This window comes from Chelmon rostratus, chromosome 7, assembly GCF_017976325.1.
Source record: "Chelmon rostratus isolate fCheRos1 chromosome 7, fCheRos1.pri, whole genome shotgun sequence".
Taxonomy (NCBI): Eukaryota; Metazoa; Chordata; class Actinopteri; order Chaetodontiformes; family Chaetodontidae; genus Chelmon; species Chelmon rostratus.
In genome coordinates, this window is record NC_055664.1 from 20,841,951 (window position 1) to 20,862,091 (window position 20,141).

Here is a 20,141-nt window from a genome sequence, read left to right on the forward strand (position 1 = left end):
CATAATTATTTTACATCACATACTCTTTTACTGTGGAAATACTATATGAGATATAGTGGGAAAAAAATGGACAACAATAAGTTAAAGCGATAATAATGATTGTAAAACATTATGGAAAGTTATGAAATGATTCAACTCTAATATCTGTTTTTATAACAGTTTCATCGCTTGAATCAATCAAATAAAGATAAGGGGAAAACTGGTGGGGTAGGACCACCAAATGCCAGCTAGTTAGTCACCTAAGTACGCAAAAAGGTAATTTAGCTGCAACTACAAATTGCTGGCATTTGAATAAAACTAGCCATGCTTGTGTTACCATCAGCCTTGTCCTTGTTTTGTCTTTTCCAACTTTCATCAATTCATCACTTTACCTTCAGACTACAACAAGAGCTTTTAGTTCAAGAAGACAATACAACTCATAACCTTGACAGGTTGTGATTCAAAACAATTCAATTTATTATCCCATTAGATGACATCGTTAAAAGTCAAACTCCATACAAAATGGTGCAGTTAATGCTGTGACATTGACCTTACATTTCCAAAACGTTGATTGATTAAAGTCTAATCAATCAATTACAAGGTGAGGACTGATTTTACTCTGGGTATAAACCTTTGCTTGTATCTAATTAGAATAATAAGAGTAGCTTTACTGGGACATGTTATCTAATGCAGCAAAACTGACATTTCTTAAGAAATATTTGTTTTTTACAGGGGATACTGGACTCCTCAGTGTGTCAATTCTACAATGACATAAAGCATATGTTTTCATACACATTCTGATCCAGCTAAGTGATATTTTACATTTAATCTGTACAATCACAGAGGTCTTGGCCTGGCTTTTCCTTGGGACAGCACTGTGGTTATTAGCCCCTACTTAGGTGGGCCTCCGAATGAGCCAACATGATTCTTATCAATTGGGAATCCCACTTTATCTTTGCTCCCAGGTTCTCCTCTCTGCAAGATAGGAGCTCCCGGATTCGGGTTGTTGATGACACCCATGAAAATCGGCACTTGAGTCATATCATCCATTAGGGCAAAGAAGAAGGGTTGGGTCAGGTGGAAAACAGGGTTGGACGCCCGCGAGATGATCACAGTGGTGGCTGCAGCAGCCTCAGCACCCTCCTCATTTATTTCCATGCTGGACTTATGCATGACACTGGACACCAGCAGGGGGCCGTCTGCTATCTCAGCCAGGTTGGGACGGGAGAACATCTCTCCAAGGCCTAACGCAGAGGAGAGAGGACAGCGTCAATTCTAGTCCACAGCGTGTTCAAAAACTATTTGTATGTGGGGTGAAAATGTCATAACTAAGACCACTGAAAACAAGGAGCTCTTACCCAATTTGGTAAAAACGTCCTGCAGCTCTTGAGCATACTCCAGTTTGAATTTGGGGACTTTAACTTGAACGGCCCTCTGCTTGGGCAAACGATTATACAGGTCGGAGACATTCAGCTTGGCGGAAAGAGAAGACACGTTCACCTGGCCGGACAAAGGCATGACCACCAGCAAGCTCATGAACTTCTGGAAGGGGAAGCTCGCTACCTGCACAGGACAAAGAAAGGGAGTAAGGAATTTAGGTTTCTTTCCAAACCGTATGATAAGACGCAAGTGTGCCTAGGGGACAGTGACATTGTACCTGAGCCTCCAGTTCATTATCAATAAATAAACTCAAGGGATGTTTGGCATCTTCCATCACTTCAGCATCAACCATGTGTTTGTCGTCAAGGTAGAAGACACCCCTGGAGGTGAAGCGCGGGTCAAAACGAGCTTTCCACTCTCCTGCGGGTAACGTGGGAAAGGGGTCTCACATTTAGTCAGCAGCATAGGACAGGAAAGGAAGGGAAACTTGCAAACAGCGGAGATTTGATTGGTTGCTCCCACTTGGATTGTACTCTCAGCAAACATGGCAACTTAGAAAAGAGGCTAATTATATGAATGTGGCGACATTTCACCTTTGAAATGGACAGCATTGATGAGCATGAGGAGCAGATTGAGTGGCAAAGCAGACAGGAAGTCAGTCATCTTTCCATTTGTTGCGCTGTCTACCCAGTCGTTAATCTGCTGCAGGCTCTCCAAGACTGCTGGCTCCGAGTCATATAACCGCTGGGATTCATTGACAAACTCCTGCTTTGGCTTAAACCCTGAAACATAACGAACACACACCCACTCAGGCTTTTTTCCTCTTAAAACTGTTCTTTAGGTCAGTGCTAATGAGAGAAATTACAAGAAAATAAATCTTTCTGCAAGCAGGAGCTGTGTAGTCTTAACTTTTTAGCATATCTTAAAAATGATTTAGACAAAAGCTGTGTCCTTTTCAGGAAGCAACCTTGGCGCAGGAAGATGCGTGTGGCGATCTGCAGGTCATTGTCTCTGAGCTGCACTAACACATTATGCATCGACTCGTGGTAGCAGGAGAGAGTGTGTTCGTGGAGATGATGCATCAGCAGCTCCTGAGTCTCATTCACCGCACCTGTGAAGAAGAGGGTTGCGATGACTGGATGGGAACGGTGACGGTCTCCAGACAACTATAAACGTGTTTGCTGACACAGGTCATCACACGTGTGCAGGAAAACAAGCTGATCAGGTACGATGTGTCGTGTAAAAGCTGCAGCAGGACATGCATACCTAAAGCCAGCTGGGAGAGCGCTAATGATATGCTGAAAGGAGATATGATTATGTTTGGCTGCTCTGGCGTTGCCTCCAGGTTCTGCAGCAGCTGCACTCCCAGCTTTTGAATGGCAGCAGCGATGGCCTCCATGGACTGCGGGCTTCGGCCAATAGACAGACAAACCTCATCTTGTTCCTCCTCTGATGAGCCCCCGTTGGGCCTGCTAGTTATGGGTGTTGCAATTACAGGTACGTCTGTGGTATCTGCAGTTTTTGGTTGTGGTGTACTTTTGTTTTCTACTTTCTAAAAGCAAGGATAGGACAAAATGTTAAGTATAAGGACACATTTTCAAAACTGTGAACTTAGATAACAAGAATAACTGCTGTGAGACAACAAGCACTATGAAAGAGAGAGGAAAAAAAAACTTTCCAAACATTTCTAATTTGCCTCTTACCTCTATGGGGTGGCTGGGTATCAAAGGAATGAGAGGCACCAAAGGGATAGACTCATTGTCTGCCACCTCACCATTCTGTTGAGCAGAAAGATAGTATAAAATAACAATTTATACAAGCGTTACACAATCTAGCATAATCTTGAAAGGGATTTATGAGCTTATAAGTTTACAGTGATTCCTTGGCTGCAGAGACAGATCAACAGGAGTGTCACATGAAGGTCCATGTCCTTACAACGTAACTGTGGAAGAGAGAAATAATGTTGGCTGAAAAAGAAAAGTGTCCTGGTCACTTTCATGAAACAACAAATACACCTCCCTCGCTTGAACTTCTTACAAAACTCTCACCTTTTGTATATAGTTTCTTTGCTGTATTATCTGCAGGTCTCAAACACTTTCTTACTAAGTCACCCTCTTTTTTAAAGGACCCCAGATCATCTGGAAGTATGCCTAAAACGTGGGAGCCAAACAAAAGGATTTTTTTTAGACTGTGCACCAAAACTTCCACACAGAAACTGTGAAGTGTTTGCTTTCAGCACATATCCACGCCGTCCTCAACCACATGCTGATATTACAGATTTATTGTTCAAAGAAACATTGTTACAGGGTACGCACTTTCAAGGAACATATATGTATTCAACACATGATATGCAAAAACAAATCAAAAGTATTGACTGGTATAGCACTATAGCCTCCTTTGCAGACCTTACACTAACATGAAAAATCCATGAATAACAGTAATATTTAGCACATTCCACCATGTCTTCAAATTATTCAAATGTACAATAGCGTCCCAACAAGTTTGCGAAAACATATTTGATCTTACCTTAAATTTAAATAAGAAAAAAACCTCCTGCCTTGTCCAAAAAAGGAGCGACTAAGTGACTGAGGATGGCAGAATTCCTGAGAGTAAAAGATTGGCACTTGCTCAGCAAACAGTTAAATATCAACTTGCATTGATTGGGGCCTTGTTCAAGCCACTATTTGTTTGTAAATGCAGCTACTGAGACTCATCCAGGGTTAAATATTGAAGGCTGACACGCTTAGTTATTTTGCATGTCAATGGGCAGGTGATAATGTCATGTCACAACCGAATCTATGACGGGACACATTACAGATTAATTGCAAAAGTGTGGTTAATCCAACTGTGTGTGGGCAAACAAACACAACTTGCTGACACCAGAGTTACACGTTTGATTAGAGAGAACACAAGCTCACATTTCCCAGAACCCTCTGGCTTTGACAGATTACCAACTTCACAGAACAGACAGCTAAACTTGACTGCTCTGTCTAAAAACTGGGGTTATATACTATGATCAATGACTGCTCAAGAGAGGGAAAGAAATTAAGCCAAAAAAAATAAACTTATTCAGCTGATTTGGTCACATTTCACCACTGAGCAAAAGCGGTATCTTCTAGACCACATGACAGCCGTCTGCAAACACAAGAGGGGACTTTGTCCAATCTGAGCTCGAGTGACTCAGCCAAGATCAGAAGGCAACGGTGGGAGTCATGATGAATCCAGGTGAATCACACAAAACAACTGGAACACACGCAAAAAAAAAAAACATGGAAGCAATTTGGTTTTTTTATTAATCCAGTTAAAAAAAAGAAGCGTTTTCTTGGATTTTTCTTAAAATGTTCAAAGAGATAGCGGGAAAATCATAACCAATTATCAATACAAACTACAAATTGTATTTTTCAAAACAAGTTTGCTGCTTTATTATTATTATTGAGCTTTCACTCCAGGTTTACAAAAAAATAAAACACAAAATATCAAAAGATGTAATACACTTCTAGAGCATTTTGAGCTTTGGGCAAATAATTAGAAAAGTAGGCAAACTGTGTTTTACAACATGACAGCGATTGAAAAATCACACAAAAGGGGAGAGCTTTGCTCATTAGATGCTGTTGGCCTTTGAAAACTGATATTTATTCAGCGTTTTGTGGAAACTGGGCTGGGTTTAAGAGACAAAAAATTCTACTGCAGCAAGTTAAACCACATTTTTTATTGTTAAGTTTTGTTCGTATTTTCTCAACATATTCATATGCAGTTACATATAAATGTTAAAATACAAAACTCTTCATCTTGGCATTGACTGCTCCTATGTTAGCTTTTGTAGTCAGAAATTAGAAAGAACTGGCAGTCAAAGTGGTATCTGCCTATATGCACTCCCAATATAATGTTGCTACAGGTTCTGACTGCTAAATCAACTGTTTAAAAATCCAAAAGCAACTTCAAGTAATTTATTAGTGGATAAAAACATTCAGTTTTTAAAATCTGAGTGAGAATCTTAATGGTACAATTCAGGCCATACTTGTGCAGTAGAATGAAGGCTGCGCATCAGTAACTGAGTCTTGTATGCGACGACAACTGAAGCGTCTCCACTCTGAGAAGATGCACCGAGACTGTCGACAAAACAGTGAGTGTACTTTTATTGTTCATGAAGTATAAACAATCTAACGTGAAACATCTCTCATGAAACACGGCGTGACGCTAACACAAACAAATGATTCGATCTACAAATACTGCATAGTTTAATCAGTGCATTTGGATACGCATGTATTCTAACATCAAGGGAAATGAAAGTTGAGGTCAATGTATTTTTGGTGTTGTTATGCATCTATGTGGAAAGTGTAAACACTACATAAGAACCGTGTTCGGTTCCACCTTCCTGAGCACGTCCTCTGATCCATTCTTTTGAACAGAATAACTGATCGAGTCAAAAGAACAAATGACCTTGTCAAGATAAGAATTTCCCAATATATACTATCTATACATCAATAGACTTTTAAAATATCATGGGATTTACTGTACATGATAAATGTTAACTGTGTGGCACATATTTCCTGTTCATCAAATTTGGTGCCGGAGTAGCAAGATTCAGTAGACATGAAGCTTATACAATGCCGTTGTTTGTGCTGCTTCAGTCAAAAAGCAATATAGTGGAAGTGGCTAAGAGTGTTTCGAGTAGCTGGGAGCTATTGATTTTCCCTACGCTAATAACCGGATGGCCCCGTTCTCAGAGCCCAGCAGCAGGAGCCTCTTGGTGGGCAGGACTGCCAGGCTGGTCAGTGTGCCGCGGAAGTTCTCCGAGCTCAGCTTTGTGCTGCTAACAGGGCTCAGGGAGATATCCGCCATGGAGTACACCCCGATCTTGTTAGCCACTGTTCCGGTTACAATCTCTGAACCGTAAAGGTCAAAGGCGTGAATGGGGTCGGACTGCGACTTGTACTGGCGAAAAGGCTTGTGTTCCAGATCTTTCCACACAGTGAGTGTGTAGTCGGTGGAGGAGCTGATGACCAAGTTTCCTTCTGCAGCCTGAAAAGTAACAACACAAGAAAGGAAGTCACTGACTGTTGATGTTATATTCAAGCATTCAACAGGTGAATTTCCCCAGCGTTAAATATAGTCTTATCTGACTGAACACTGCCAGCTTTACAACATTGTTTTTCAAGAACTGTGATTATTACTTGTAGTGCAATTTAATGTCCTTGTAAACACCCTGTAATTAAAAAAATCTGAATACTTTTAAAGTAGAGATGTTTCAAAGAACTATACTATTTTATTTTAATGGTGATTTCAAATTAAAATGAATTAAACAGAAATATGCAGCATGCATATTCAGACAGATAAATAAGGCAACAGCCTACAGCCTTATTTGCTTATATACTTCTGACACGTTGGACTCGTTGTGTTCCTGCACCCACAAACTAAGAACCTTTAGTTGGGAGTAAGCTGAATTAGTTTGATAATCTTTATTTCCTACAGCTAAATAAAGCTAAACATGAAACCAGCCAGGGGTTGACACACGGAACAATTGAGGGGAAGTCTGAGTAACATAAATGCGCCAATGAGAACTAACGTGGTCTTTCTAATGAGTAACCTCTGTCCATATTTGCCTAAACTTGTGCCTTTAAAACTAGAGATACAATCCTTGACCTAATTTGGGGTTAAATAAAGTTTGCTCATCCTTGCGCTCTGTTGACAGCAGATTTGCTGGGTACAACTTTCACCATCTCTGCACGGCTTCGCATCTCTCCACCACTTCCTTTGTGGAATGTCAAAATAAATCCACTTGGCTGATCGTCCTCTTAAAAATTTATCACATGACTACTGACAACGTACAGCCACACCTTCTGGTTTGAGTATATGATGGTCAGGGAATACAGGAACAGGTCAGTTGTCTAGAACATTTTTTGGGACAGGACTGATGTCATACAATGGCTCAGGTGTTTAACATATATGGTACTATATAAAGACTACTTTAGCCGAATAAAAGTACCCAATATTCCATGTAGACAACCCACCAAGAGGTCTAGGTAACTCATGTTGATGTAATGTGGATCACTCAGAGAAGATGAGTCAACAACAGTGCCAAGAGACAAACTGTCACTGCGTAGGTTGTGATTTCCACAGCTGTGGTCAACCACCGTTTATCAGAAAGCCTGGTTGGGATTTCACACCCACCAGATTCTGCTGGTCTATGCATCAGAATTTACAAATCAGCTACTGGAGGACAAAATGTCTTGTGACAGGCAGACAGATTTTATAAACTTTAACTGGTTTAAGTTTCTAGTGTTTACTGCTAAATGCACAACACATAAACAGAAGTTATCTTCTCAACAGTAGAAGCCTTTAGGCCTGTTGTACCTGATGGTATACCCATCATCCAGCTGCACCTCAAACCCATACAGCCTTTCAGAAATCACACCATGCTTACAAACCGAACAAAGTAATGGAGTCATGTTTCAGAAACTATCCAGTGTTTGGCTACAAGTTTATCTGGCAGAGCAACCGCCCATTTATATGACACACTGCATGACCGGCGTCCCCCAGCTCAAGTCTTGTGTAAACAACTTGACTGTAAAGAGTCCCACGCATGTCAGTGTTGGGAAACACACGCTGAATATGAGTACTTTGTGTAACGAGAGTTCAAGTTAATGTGTGGCCATCATTTGATCAAGGAATCACTTTCTAAAACATAAAAATAACACATGTTCTAACCTACAATCAGCAAATCACAGATAATTCTGTGTAACTTGAACACACAAAGCCTAAAATAAGTATTTAATATTCACCCACTTTGAGTTTTTCACACTTTATTGCATACAACATTGAGTTGTTGTAAGGCTGTTAGATTTGTAAGATTTTTGCTTTCGTGGTAATGCAGTAGAGAGGTGGGACTGTTTTTACACTTTGCTTCTTGGTGCATTTAAAGACACTTTAAGTGTTAAGTGCCAAACTGCAACATTTTCAGTTATTCATGTTTCTTTGGTTATTGCTCATCTTTCTTTTCTTTCTTCATTTCTAAAGTCTGTTGTTGATAGTATCCTGTAGGCACTCATTTATTTACGCATTCAACCAATCTATTGAAACTAATATTAACTACCCCAGTTTGTCATTGTTAGAGTTTTTGAAGATACAAACAGCTTTTGCAGAATGATATCATTAACTAATCATTAACTATTTCAAATGAATGAATAGAGGCCTGCGGGTATATCCATGCAGTTGGGCAGAGACTTTTTGTTGCATTTCATCCCTCCTCTCCTTGCACCATTTCTTATCTCCTCGTCACTGTCTGCTATCTAAATAAACCCAAAGATGCCTGAAACAGTACAAATAAAAATCGCTTGTTCATTGCATGCATAACTAGTGTTGTCAATGTCAAACCTTCATGGAGTCTATTTTACTTCACTGATTATCTTTGAGTAGAAAAAACATATTTACAAAACACCACTGACTACTGACAAAGATGTTACCCAGAGGCAGCCCCATTCAGTTATACAGATGTAAAGAAACACACACACACAGTCACACACACAGTAACTATACCCTCATTTGGAGGATGTCTCCCTCATGAGCCGGCCAGCCCTTCAGAATAAGTCCAGTACGCGCATCTAGCAGAACAATGAAGCCAGATGAGAAACCTGCAGCCACAGTGCGCCCTGAAGGGCTCACTGCCAGGTAGCGGATGAGCCCGGCGCTCACATTGTTGTATGCCAGACGAAATTCATGCTGGGGACACAGGGGAAGATTTGTCATTGTAAAGGCTGAAATAACTCTGTAGTGGAGAAGTGTAAAACATGCTACTATTATAGAAAACACAGTAATGATAATTGGCGGATGTTGTGTGGAGTAGGTCTAGACAGAATGAGCTTGCTAATTGAAATTGCTACCTGCAGTCCTGGTTTGCGAGGATCAATGAAGCGGAGAACAGAATCCGCACTGCCAAACACAACACTGCAGTGTGGAGCTGGCATGGTGGTGACAGCTGTGATGGGATTCTTACCGTCCACGGCTTCATACGAGCGGATCTGCTTGCCTGAGGACAACAGTTAGAGTGGAGTTAGTTATTTCATTCCATTGATTTGAGTCTTGTGTCCTTTAACGGACCTAATAAACAATTTTACAGTTCTAATCACGAGCAGAAATGCATTGTGCTTGATGTCTATTACCTGTATACTGGTCCCACAGGTGCACAGTGCCATCACAGCTGACTACCTCCTGTGACGCCTCCAGCTGTCCCACATAGAAGACTGACTTTCGATGGTCGTTGTACGTCAGCCTGGGGTCAACCTCCTGTGTTCCATCACCGTGGTTATAGAGGGGCCAAAGTTTCACAGTCTTGTCTTTACTACCAGAAAGGAAGTAATCCTCTCCTGCCAGTGGCGCCAAACACTTTGTGGTGCCTGAGTGACCCAGGAAGCTCTGCAGTCGGATCTGGTGGAAGTGGAAATGTGGATCCTGCTGGTTGAGGCCAATCTCATACTGCCAGTAGGCCAGCCAGTTGCCCTGCAGGGAGCGGCCACTGCGAGGGAGCTCCTGTTTCAGGGCACTGACTTCTAGGCTGGGGTCTGTCACCCAGGAGGAAGAAGAGGAAACTTTGCCAACAGATGGAGTGGTGAAGGTGGAGGCAGTGGTGATGATGGGGTTGGTATGGCTGGAGCGTCCCCAAGAGTTGGCTAAGCCCAGGTTCAGGCTACTGTCATAATCAGTGTCACATGACACTTGTATACGGTTTCCTACCAGGTGGCTCCCAAAAGTGCCTGACTCAGGGAGGGAGTCTCCGAGCTGGGTGGAGCTAGTCAAGGGTGCAGGGAATGGGCTGCAACCGGCACGTCTGGCAAAACCCGAAGAGAGTCCTATGGAGGAAGGAGGTAGCTCCACCCTGGATGCTGCTGTGAGGTTCGTTTCTGGACTCCCCTGACTCAGACTATGATGGTAAGACTGGGCCAACTGCCAGACCAGCTCATGGTTAGGAAACAGTTTCGGAATTGCCATGTCACCTACAGAAATCACAATACAGCATATGTTTCATTTTAGCACAGTGGATACAGCCTCCATCCTGCAACACAGGGTATTTTGTATTTGGCACAAAATGAGGCGTTCCCTACCTATGAGACAAGAGAAGGTGACGTAGGAGACATGAGCCATCTCAGGGTTGAAAACAGTCTGCAGCTCCTCCAATACCCCCAACTCATATGTGACATTTGACTCCTCGGGTGTGCAGACGTCCACAACAACGACTTCTCCCACAACTCTGCGAGGGGCCATGTCCAACTTCAGCGTAAGAGAGACAGTCACCACATCTGTAAATCTCCAGTTCCATCTTAAAACAAACACTGTCGATGCAACTACGTGAAGGAACTTCTAATTATCTGATGCAACAAGAAAAAACATCCTGCCACACTCACAAATGCATCTCCTCTCTTTATCTGCCTGTCTGTAAGATAGACAGGATTCCAAGTGCCTGTCTCGTTTTTATTTTAATCTGCCTTTGTGTTGTTTGTTTTTGTCAGGCTCTTTGTGACAGATCTGCTTGTTGAAAGCATTCTAGAATTCAGTCTTCATGTGCTGCGTTAGTGTGCGTGCATACCTGGGGCTGCAGTGAATGCAGCAGAGAGAAAACAGCAAAGAACCGACGCAGAGTGTCGGCCATATGCTGTTGCACCATCTCCCTCCCAATGCGCAGACAGATGAGAGCCATCAGGCTGAGTGTCTTGAGACAGACGGCGGTGCGTGTCTGCACCCCACTGGGGAACCTGAGTACAGCAGGATGGGTACAACCACGCAGAGGATGAATGACAGTTCTATCATAGCTAAAGTATTACCATTTATAAATCAAAAAGATGCTGAAAAACTAATTCATGCCTTTATTTCAATCCAACTCGATTACTGTAATGCACTATTTACTGGTCTCCTGAAAATAACCACTAAGAGACTTCAGCTCATTCGAAACACTGCAGCTCAGCTATTAACCAGAAACAATAAGAGCGAGCACATTAGTCCAGCTTTAGCTGCTCTGCACTGGCTTCCTGTAACATTCAGAATTGATTTTAAGGTCCTCATCCTTGTGTACAAAGCCCTTAATGGGCTACGACCGAGTTACACTGCTAAATCTCTTGTTCAGTATTTGCCTTCAAGAACACTGTGATCATCTGCTGCTGGTTTATTGGAGGTTCCCAGCAACAGCCAAAAGAAAATCAGTGATGAAGCCTTTGTTAATTATGCCCCAAAGGTCTGGAACATACTGCCCATAGATATCAGGGAAGCCAGCTCGCTAAACACTTTTAAAAGAAAGCTAAAAATCTCTTCACTTTAACCTTTAACTAGCTATGACTTTCCTGATAAAAGCTTGGAACTTTTGAGCTCTGCCTCGCACTTATGCACTGCTGTACTTATTCCAAATTGTTGTTATTTAATTGATTTTATGCCTCCTATGTACTCCATTTTTAAATGTATTCTACCACTATTATTCAGTGGTTTTATTTTCCATCTTGTTTTTACGACTATTGCCAAGTGTGTATTTATTCTCCATCATATTTTGTGCAAATTTTCTAGCCCTGTTTTATGTTCAATCTGTCTGTGTGTAGCACTTGGTGCACTTGATGTCTTTGTTGTAAAGCACTTTGAGCTGCATTTGGAAAAAAATAAAAAATAAAAAGCACAACAATCTGTTTGCAATGTTCCAGAATTTGACATGTGCTTGAATATTTGAATATTCTGGCATTGCCATAAGTGAAACCTCAACGTACATCTAGAGTATGTGCGCGGTTGTAATGTGTGTTATTTACCCCATACGAGGGGTGGTGAGTAGGTCCAGCAGTGGGAGGAGCACATCCTGATTGATCTTCATGAGCATGTCCATTAGAGTGGTATCGGAGAGAAAGACAACGATCTTCTGTGTAAGTGCAACAGCTCCCAGCAGACTTGCCTCCTTTCGTGTGTTAAGCCGCTGTGAAGAAGGTGGACAAACCTGAAAACATATTAAGAAATCAGAGCACATTTTGTTAATGTTCTCAGATAAATAATAAACTTAAAAAGCTCTAGTACAATTTTCCTTCCCCCCTCCAAAAAACCCTCTCTATCTTAACAATCCAAATGATGTTTTGTGCATGAGTGCTGCTTTATCCCCCTTACCAGATATCCTATATAAGGCAGGTACTGGTAAGTGAGTACAGGCTCTCCATAAAGCTGAGCTATGTAGATGAGACAGTCCAACACAGGCCCTGCAGTTTGGTCACCAACCACAGGTTTCTTCTCATATACTCTGCTCATTCCCACACTCTCCAGACTGCTCTCCTCAGATGTAGGGGTCACAAACTGGTGCTTCTGCGGCCCTACAGGCAGAGAACGTGGGAGGGAAATGGGGTGAAGAAAAAACAAGCAGTAACAGATGAAACATGTTTGATATACAGAACTCCAGAGCATGGTTTTGTCATGTGTAATATGATTGTGGCAATGAAACTTTTAATATTATAAACTTACGCACCAATGTAACAATTTGTAAGCAATCTCAGCAAATTTCTTGCAATGTATCGAGACGTCACTGTTGGTCCAAGCTTTGCTGACAGCCATCGAACTGTTTTGCAGACTGTATCTGTGTGCAGAAACATGATTAAAAACATTAGACATGAATCAGTAACACAAAATTTGAGATATACCTCAATGATTCACTCACCTAGAAGAATCTTTTGCTCTTTCTCCTCAGACTCTTCTGATGGATCGTGGTCCTCCTCCTGCTCTCCCACATTGCCTTTATCAGTGTCTTCCAGTGCCATTCCATTCACAAACTCTCCCTCCAGAGTGGCAACTGTGGCTCCTGAAGCTTCTGTGCAACCAGAGAGAGTAAGCTCCAGGTTGGGTACAGCAGGGTCATCTGTACCCTCTTTACCCTCATTAGTCTCAGTCACCTCTTCTTCCTCAAGCTCTCCTCCCTCCTCTCCTTCACTAGCATGTTTCAGGTCCTGACTGCTGTCAGCTGATTTGAGACTGGCTCGATCCCGCATTGAGTCTCCATCACCCAGTGAGAGCTCACTTGTGCTGCTTTTGTCACTTAGTTTCCCAACACTTAAAGACTCCTGGTCTTGATCCTTGGCTGCAGAGTTCTGGCTCTGCTGTTTCCCAGCAGCCACCCCTGCTCCACTGTTGACATAGAACCCATTCTGAAAGTCCTCTGCCTCTGAGAGAAACACTTGGTCATTTAGGCTGATGCCAGAGGAGTAATCGACCAGCCCTGCGTCTCCTACCACGACCCCTCCACTGGCTCCACTGCTACCTCCCATATTCCCGCTAACAGACCCAGAAGATGACCGCACCTCACCACACTGAAAGTCCTCTTCCTCTTCCTCTCCTAGATTGCATGTACCACCCCTGAGGCCTTTGCAAGCTTCCCCGCCAGTGCCTGAGATGCAGCTTTCAAAGCCAGTGATGACCTGCAGCACATGGGGGAGTAGGCTGGACAGAAAGGCTTGCAGGCCGAGCCTCACAATCAGCTGCAGAATGAAGCAGTCAGTGTAGAGATAGAAACGTCCTCGCAGGCAGTGAGGGTTTTCATAAACATTGATCAGTGGCTTCTGTAAGTACTTGTTTGCATTTCTGGGACCCAGTACTCTAGAGATGGGCTCGAAAAGGTACCAAGCAGCATAGACAGCAGTGGACTCCTCAAGCATTAGGGCTAAAATGAAAGGCAAGAGAATCTCAAGACCCTCAGCTGTAATGTTTCCCCGCAACAGTGTCTCAAGCTGCTGCCAGAGGTGAAAGACAACATCTCTTCCTTGAAGACTACACGTAGTCTCTATCTTGGCGTGGTAGGAAAAGATAAAATGATGAAGGGCTGCAAAATAAGAAGGGAAAGGGAGGGGGGAGATAACTGAGTTCAGTAACTGGCAGGGGTTTGGGGGAGGCAGACCATCGCAGATGGGGTCATATTTGAAAAGAAGTGGACGTGGGCAATCTGGTACTTCTCTGTGTGCTATACCAGAGTGCTTCTCCATCAGCAGCAGTGTCTCAAGAGCATGATGCAAAGACAGTGGCACATCACGGAGGCTGGCAGAGCATAGCTTCATAACAGCTTGGAAACGCTGTCTGAGGGGGTTGCCTGGTTTCAGTCCTCTCAGTTTAGAGGAGTAGAATATCTCAGCGATGAGAACGCCAAGGGCCTGCATGTCTCTTTGGTAGAGCTGTGTCAGAGAAGGTAGAGATTCAAATATCACACCGTCTCTCATGCAGTCACTTGATCCTGCAGGATGCCACACTTCAGCATGCAGACTCTTCACCAGGAAATTGTTCAACTTCTCCAGCTCTTCCAAAGGCTGCAATGGGTTGAAGCCCTCAGGGAGGGTAATTCTGATTTCCTCTGCACTGCTGGCAGTCACACTGCCCTCCCCATGTTTTTTGTTCGTTGGCCCACCTCTTTGTAACATGGCACTGCGTAAACCAGGGCCTAAGCCGCTTGTGAAATCACCAGGGAATGAACTCGGGGACTGAGATACAATAAGTGCTGTGTGCTCTGCTCCCATCTTTCCTCCCGCCGTGCTTGGCATTGGGACAGAGCAGGACGCAGAAACAGAAGAGCCTGTGGATGCTAATGAGTCCAAAGCTTCCATACCTTGTTCAAGCTCTTCATCTCTGTCTACCATGGTCCATCCGCTGGACTCACACCCTGTGGACTCTGGCACCATTCCATCCACAGTGTCAGCCATGGTGTTGATTTGAGGGACGTGTAGAGAAGGCACAGTAAGAGCAGCAAGGCCAAGAAGAGGAGGTTCTGCTGGGGCGTACTGGGAAGGAGATAAGCGGGGTGGGTGGGGCTGGTCAAACAGCTGAACTACACCATAGGTAGTCAGATTGGTGTGGTTGTCCACTAGGTGCAGGCACACATTCTTGGCCTTGACAGCTTCTTTACCAGAAAGCTTATAACCAAACGTGAGATCTATCCAGTGATGCAAATGCTGGGACACCTCTCGGCTCTCCAGAAGGCGTCGATGGACCTCAACAAACTCCTCACACGACTTGCACCAGGAAGGCACATCCAGGTCTGGCATGTCAGGGTGGATAGAGCGGAAAATAGAGGGATCTGTGTAGAACTCTGGAATGCACTCATCAGGGGTCCAACTCTGCATGCGCTCCATACTGGCTGGGTATTCATTAGGCTCCCACTGGGATCTAACATGGCTGCACAACACTGACTTGGGTGTCTGCCGGGCTTTGTAGACATAGTAGGTAATGTCTGAGAGCACGTCAGATATGTGATGAGGTACATGGAGGTGGTCAGGCTGTCCAGCACCACCAGCACCTACAGAGCCACTGAGGTCTCCGCCTACACCACTTCCACCCACCCCATTACCCACCGCAGCTGCCAAAGCCTCTTTGGTCATCTCGTATGTAAAGTCCAGCTGCTTATCCCCTTTATTGAGCCTGAACTTTGACCTCCTGAGGTCCCGGAATTTTCCAAATGGCACAGTGAAATCCACCACCCAAGGCAGCACTGGGTGATAATTAGGGTCTCCTTCTCTGCGTCCTGCCAGCCTGTTCAGTTCCATCAAGTAGCGGAAGTTACTGACTCTTCCATGGACCCAGTCAAGAACCAACATCTTGAGTTCACCAAAGCAGTCTTTGCAAAGTCTCTTGTTCTCTTGGCTCACACACGAGTGGTCCCTTGGCAGGACACTTTTTGGCACTTCTCTGCCACTAACATCACTGTTTGCATCCCCTTCTGGCCCCAGTTCCTCATAATGGGCTAGGTTGATTCTGAGGCGGCTGCAGAGCTGCTCATCTACAGCTATGTCCTGCAGGGAGAGCTCTCCACAAGAAAGTCCTGCTGCGTGACATGCCTGCAGGGCAATCAGTAACTGGTACAGAATGAACAACACTTTGGCATGGCTGTTAGCAAGCTTGGCTGGGCTGAAGGAGACAATATCATGGAGTGTATACTGAGTATATGGTAGAATCACATAGAGCATCTCTGCTGTCTCCAGCAGACACTCTGCAGGTAGAACATTGGGACAAAGATGGTCTGACTGGGACTTGGAAAAGCAAGATGAACCAGATGAGAAGTAGTTTTCTTTCTCCTTTTCTCTGGCTGGAGAAAGGGATGGAGACACCTTGTCAGATGAGAAGAATGTAGAATTGAAGAGCTTCTGTAAAGCATGACGCACCGCATCTACAGCCGCAGTATGCATCTGCTCACTGGCTCCTGCATATGTCTGCACAAGCTTGTAATGAGCTTCACGCCACAGATTCCTGAAAAGGGGGAAAAACAAAAAAAGCTGATACATTACTGTGAATGAAAGTAGTAAATGAAAAACCCTGACATGACATTAGAAGGTACAAATGATTGCGACTGAATAAAGCTCATTATTTGCAAAAACAACACTTATAAACACTAAAGTACATCATTTCGCCATCCGGAGATTAGTAAAGTTGTTCTTATCTTATCTTAAAGGAATGCACAAAGGCAAGTTGCAACTAACAATTATTTGCACTGTCAAATTAATCTAACCATTATTTTTTGGGTTAATAATTCAATCTAAAAAATGTTCGAAAAGGAGTCAAAAATGTGTTGCACATGTTACCAAAGCCCAAGGTCACATCTGCAATTACTTGTTTTGCCCGCCCAACGATAAAATGGAGAAAAATAGTAAATCCTCACTTTTCAGATGGTAGAACCAGACTATGTTTGCCATTTTTGCTGGATAAATGACTTTAATGAGTACTCAGTATTTAAAATTGTTGCTGATTAACTTTCTGTACATCCACTTATTGATTATCAATTCTTTCAGCTCTGCAAAAATTTACCACAAAAGCTTTTTTAATCCTTTTGGATGAGAGTTCACAAATAAAAGTCAATTGTTAAGGGAATGATGGATCATCTTTAAAGGAGATTTTTCACTTTGATTGAACGTTAGCACAGGTGTAACGTTACAAGTATAGTCACATTTTACAGTAGAAAATCAGAGTATATACAGTACCTGACATTATGTTGCGACACACACTGCATGGTTTTGACATAAGAATCCTGTGACATTAATTCCATTTGTTGAGGGCAAGGGTCTCTGGCCAATCTGTAGCTCAGCTTGCTTTTCCTCAGACCTTGAATGCACACACGTGTCCAGCCAGGTGGCAACTTTGCTTGGGAACACTGAAGGTACGTCCGGATTTCTGCCTCATTGATGCTGTCAAATCGGGTACAGCGCATGACCCTCCTCTCCCTCAGGCCCATCACCCAGCGTGTAGGAACAAGGGCTACAAGCTCCCTGGGACGGGGACCTGGGCCTTGCTGCCGTCGGTCAACCCCCAAGTCTTTCTCAACTGAATTCATCAGCCAATCCATGGCAAGTCTCTTGTTAAGAGTCGCACAATGTCCTGCTGCGTAGACCTCTCTGTCTCCCACAAGGACGACTTTCAGACATTCATGGAGGAGGAAATCAAAGTCATCAAGGGCAGACCAAATCTCCTCTTCCAACTGTCCGCCTGAGAATATAACTGAAAAACATAAATGGACAATTATATATCCGACTACTGCTTTTGTAATGCTTTAACAACGAGACTGCTGTGCAATGCTGTAAGAAGAGATGGGTGTTATCTAGAGAGGAGAACAGTAGTTGCTGCAATGACAGAGTGATGAGATGTTGGTGAATGCACACGACTTCTTTTCCTTCTCCTTCTCCTTCTCCAAGTACCTGCAGTTTGAGCTAAACTCAGTTCATATGTCTGAACCTGCTCTGCTCCTTAAACCTTCTCTACCCTGGGGCAAGTTTGCTAAAAGCGTCCACTTGCTGTGATTTAAAGTGTAAACTTTATGACATGCTTCTGACTAAATGTACAACTGACTTTACTTACGACAAGTTCCCAACACGGTCATAAACCACCAATTCTTAAAAGTTAGAATAAATTTTGTACGTTAGCTTGGCTGCTAGCTGGTTGCAGAGATAACATCCAAGAAACAATAAAGTCCACCTTAACCCGAGAATATAATTATTGCAATCTTCAAAACTGAACGTATAAATGTTATTCTGCTAATGGCAACCTGTCTCTCATGTAATAAATCCCGGAAAGTCAGTTGGTGGCTTTAGGAAGACAATTGGGGAAGTAGAATCAACTTAACGCTAAAAGTTAGCTTAACGAAGTGGCTAACGTCATGATACGTAAGTCCAAGTAAGAAAAAATCCACAATGTAGTTACTAACATCACTGACATAAAGTTAAACAAGAGCAGCGACATCGATGTAAATGTAACTGCAGTGTAATTACAGAACAACAAAAAAACAACAACAAAGCGTACTGCTTAATGTTTAGCTCACCTCTCACCACTTGTAGCAGTTGACAGCTAGCTAGCGTTAAGCTAACGGTGCACCGTCGGTCTCACGCATCGTGAGTTTGTGCTAAATTAACTTAATGAAACGAGGACATACTGCGGGACCACATCTAACTGCTGGCTCCATTTTGTGATGCTTACTGATGCGTGTCAGCAGGCAGACCACAGTCAGTCAGCCGACGGTGTTTTTGTTCTGTGCTAGTTGGAGCCATGTTTTAGAAACGACACCTCACGTGACACAACATCAGCCCCATCTCATGTGACCACTGCCGCTGCCCTGCAGCAGCAGCAGCACAGACCCGCGTCCTCAGCGGCCTGTAAGTCAGACTTTATATACACCAAACATGATATTTGTGCTTACTTGATGGAGCAGAAAAGACAGTGGACTGTAGTGTGTATGTAGGGACAGCTACTGTGGAAAAATAGAGACACCTCTCGGTGGTTTGATTTAATTTAACAGTAAATTCTAATAAAAACGGTCATAGTAGTGTGTGTGTGTGTGTGTGTGTGTGTGTGTGTGTGAGAGAGAGAGAGAGAGAGAGAGAGAGAGAGCTTGTCACTTTGTAAATAGCAAGCTATTATATTTTACTGAACTAATACGGTGAATGAAATATAGCCAATATAGCCTGCTTCTTAAGATCCCAAGAAATCACCTCATCTTATTTTAGGAACCAGCCCATCATAAAGTACTTCCCAAAATTATAGTTCTTCAAGATTGCAGCCTCCACTATGTCCAGTATAAAGTGATATTTGCTTCTGCTACCTGACTGTTGTGTAATGATAGTCATCTCCACAAGGTGGCATTATGTGTGTAATTTCACATACAAATCTTTCAGCAGCCTTCTGCAGACATATTGTGTACACAGTACACTAATTTGCAGTCATTTGATCTTTTATTTTGTTTTGCTGGCTCCAGCTTTGACTCAATATTTTGTAATGTCCAGAAGCAAAGAACTGCATCAAGACCTCTGTGTGCCACTTTTGTAGGCCTATTTTGACAATGTGATGGTGTCACATGTCTGTGAATATTCTCATTCATCCAGGTCACGGTACTTCAAAGTGCTTCCAAAGGCTGCTGGACTTGCTTGCTTGGACTCCCACCAGTCAGTTAAAACGTCTTCTAGAACCGCAAGCACGTCCAGTTGCCTTCGGAACACCTAGAATTGGTGTTGTCAGGTGGCCATTACTTATGGCTGGTCACCAGTTGTGATCACTGCTTCACTCGTACAACATTAAAATCAGGATTTCCATCACTACATTTAATGTGCATGCTTGATTTCCCATTAACGTTACATCGAGTTATTCTTCCACAAACTTAGTCCAAATCTCTGGCACTAGACTGAATATAATTAATTGGTTTCTATCCATTTATTAGAATACAGTACAGTGTCATACACAAGTTATTAAAAGAACACAATTTCTAATTTATCCAGAAAATGCTATGTTGATATAAATACAAACTTTATGAAGAATATTGACAT

At 43.1% G+C, this 20,141-nt stretch overlaps 2 protein-coding genes across 2 annotated transcripts; both read right to left on the reverse strand.

Annotated features, from left to right (window-relative positions):
* Positions 1–870: 870 nt before the first annotated feature.
* serpinf2b (serpin peptidase inhibitor, clade F (alpha-2 antiplasmin, pigment epithelium derived factor), member 2b) lies at positions 871–3,286 on the reverse strand. The gene is made up of 8 exons (XM_041941349.1): positions 3,233–3,286; positions 3,063–3,137; positions 2,626–2,911; positions 2,327–2,470; positions 1,953–2,141; positions 1,637–1,779; positions 1,338–1,542; positions 871–1,223 (listed from the first exon to the last, which is right to left on the reverse strand). The coding sequence occupies exons 1-8, from the start codon at positions 3,284–3,286 to the stop codon at positions 871–873; spliced, it is 1,449 nt and encodes a 482-aa protein (XP_041797283.1).
* Positions 3,287–4,640: 1,354 nt separating this feature from the next.
* On the reverse strand, positions 4,641–18,870 carry wdr81 (WD repeat domain 81). Its single transcript, XM_041940736.1, has 12 exons — positions 18,647–18,870; positions 17,316–17,829; positions 13,025–16,587; positions 12,836–12,943; positions 12,484–12,683; positions 12,138–12,319; positions 10,940–11,105; positions 10,458–10,623; positions 9,519–10,349; positions 9,240–9,385; positions 8,896–9,078; positions 4,641–6,381 (listed from the first exon to the last, which is right to left on the reverse strand). Exons 2-12 carry the CDS (start codon positions 17,675–17,677, stop codon positions 6,055–6,057), a joined length of 6,234 nt encoding a protein of 2,077 aa, XP_041796670.1. The 5' UTR covers positions 17,678–17,829; positions 18,647–18,870; the 3' UTR covers positions 4,641–6,054.
* Between the last annotated feature and the right edge of the window lie 1,271 nt (positions 18,871–20,141).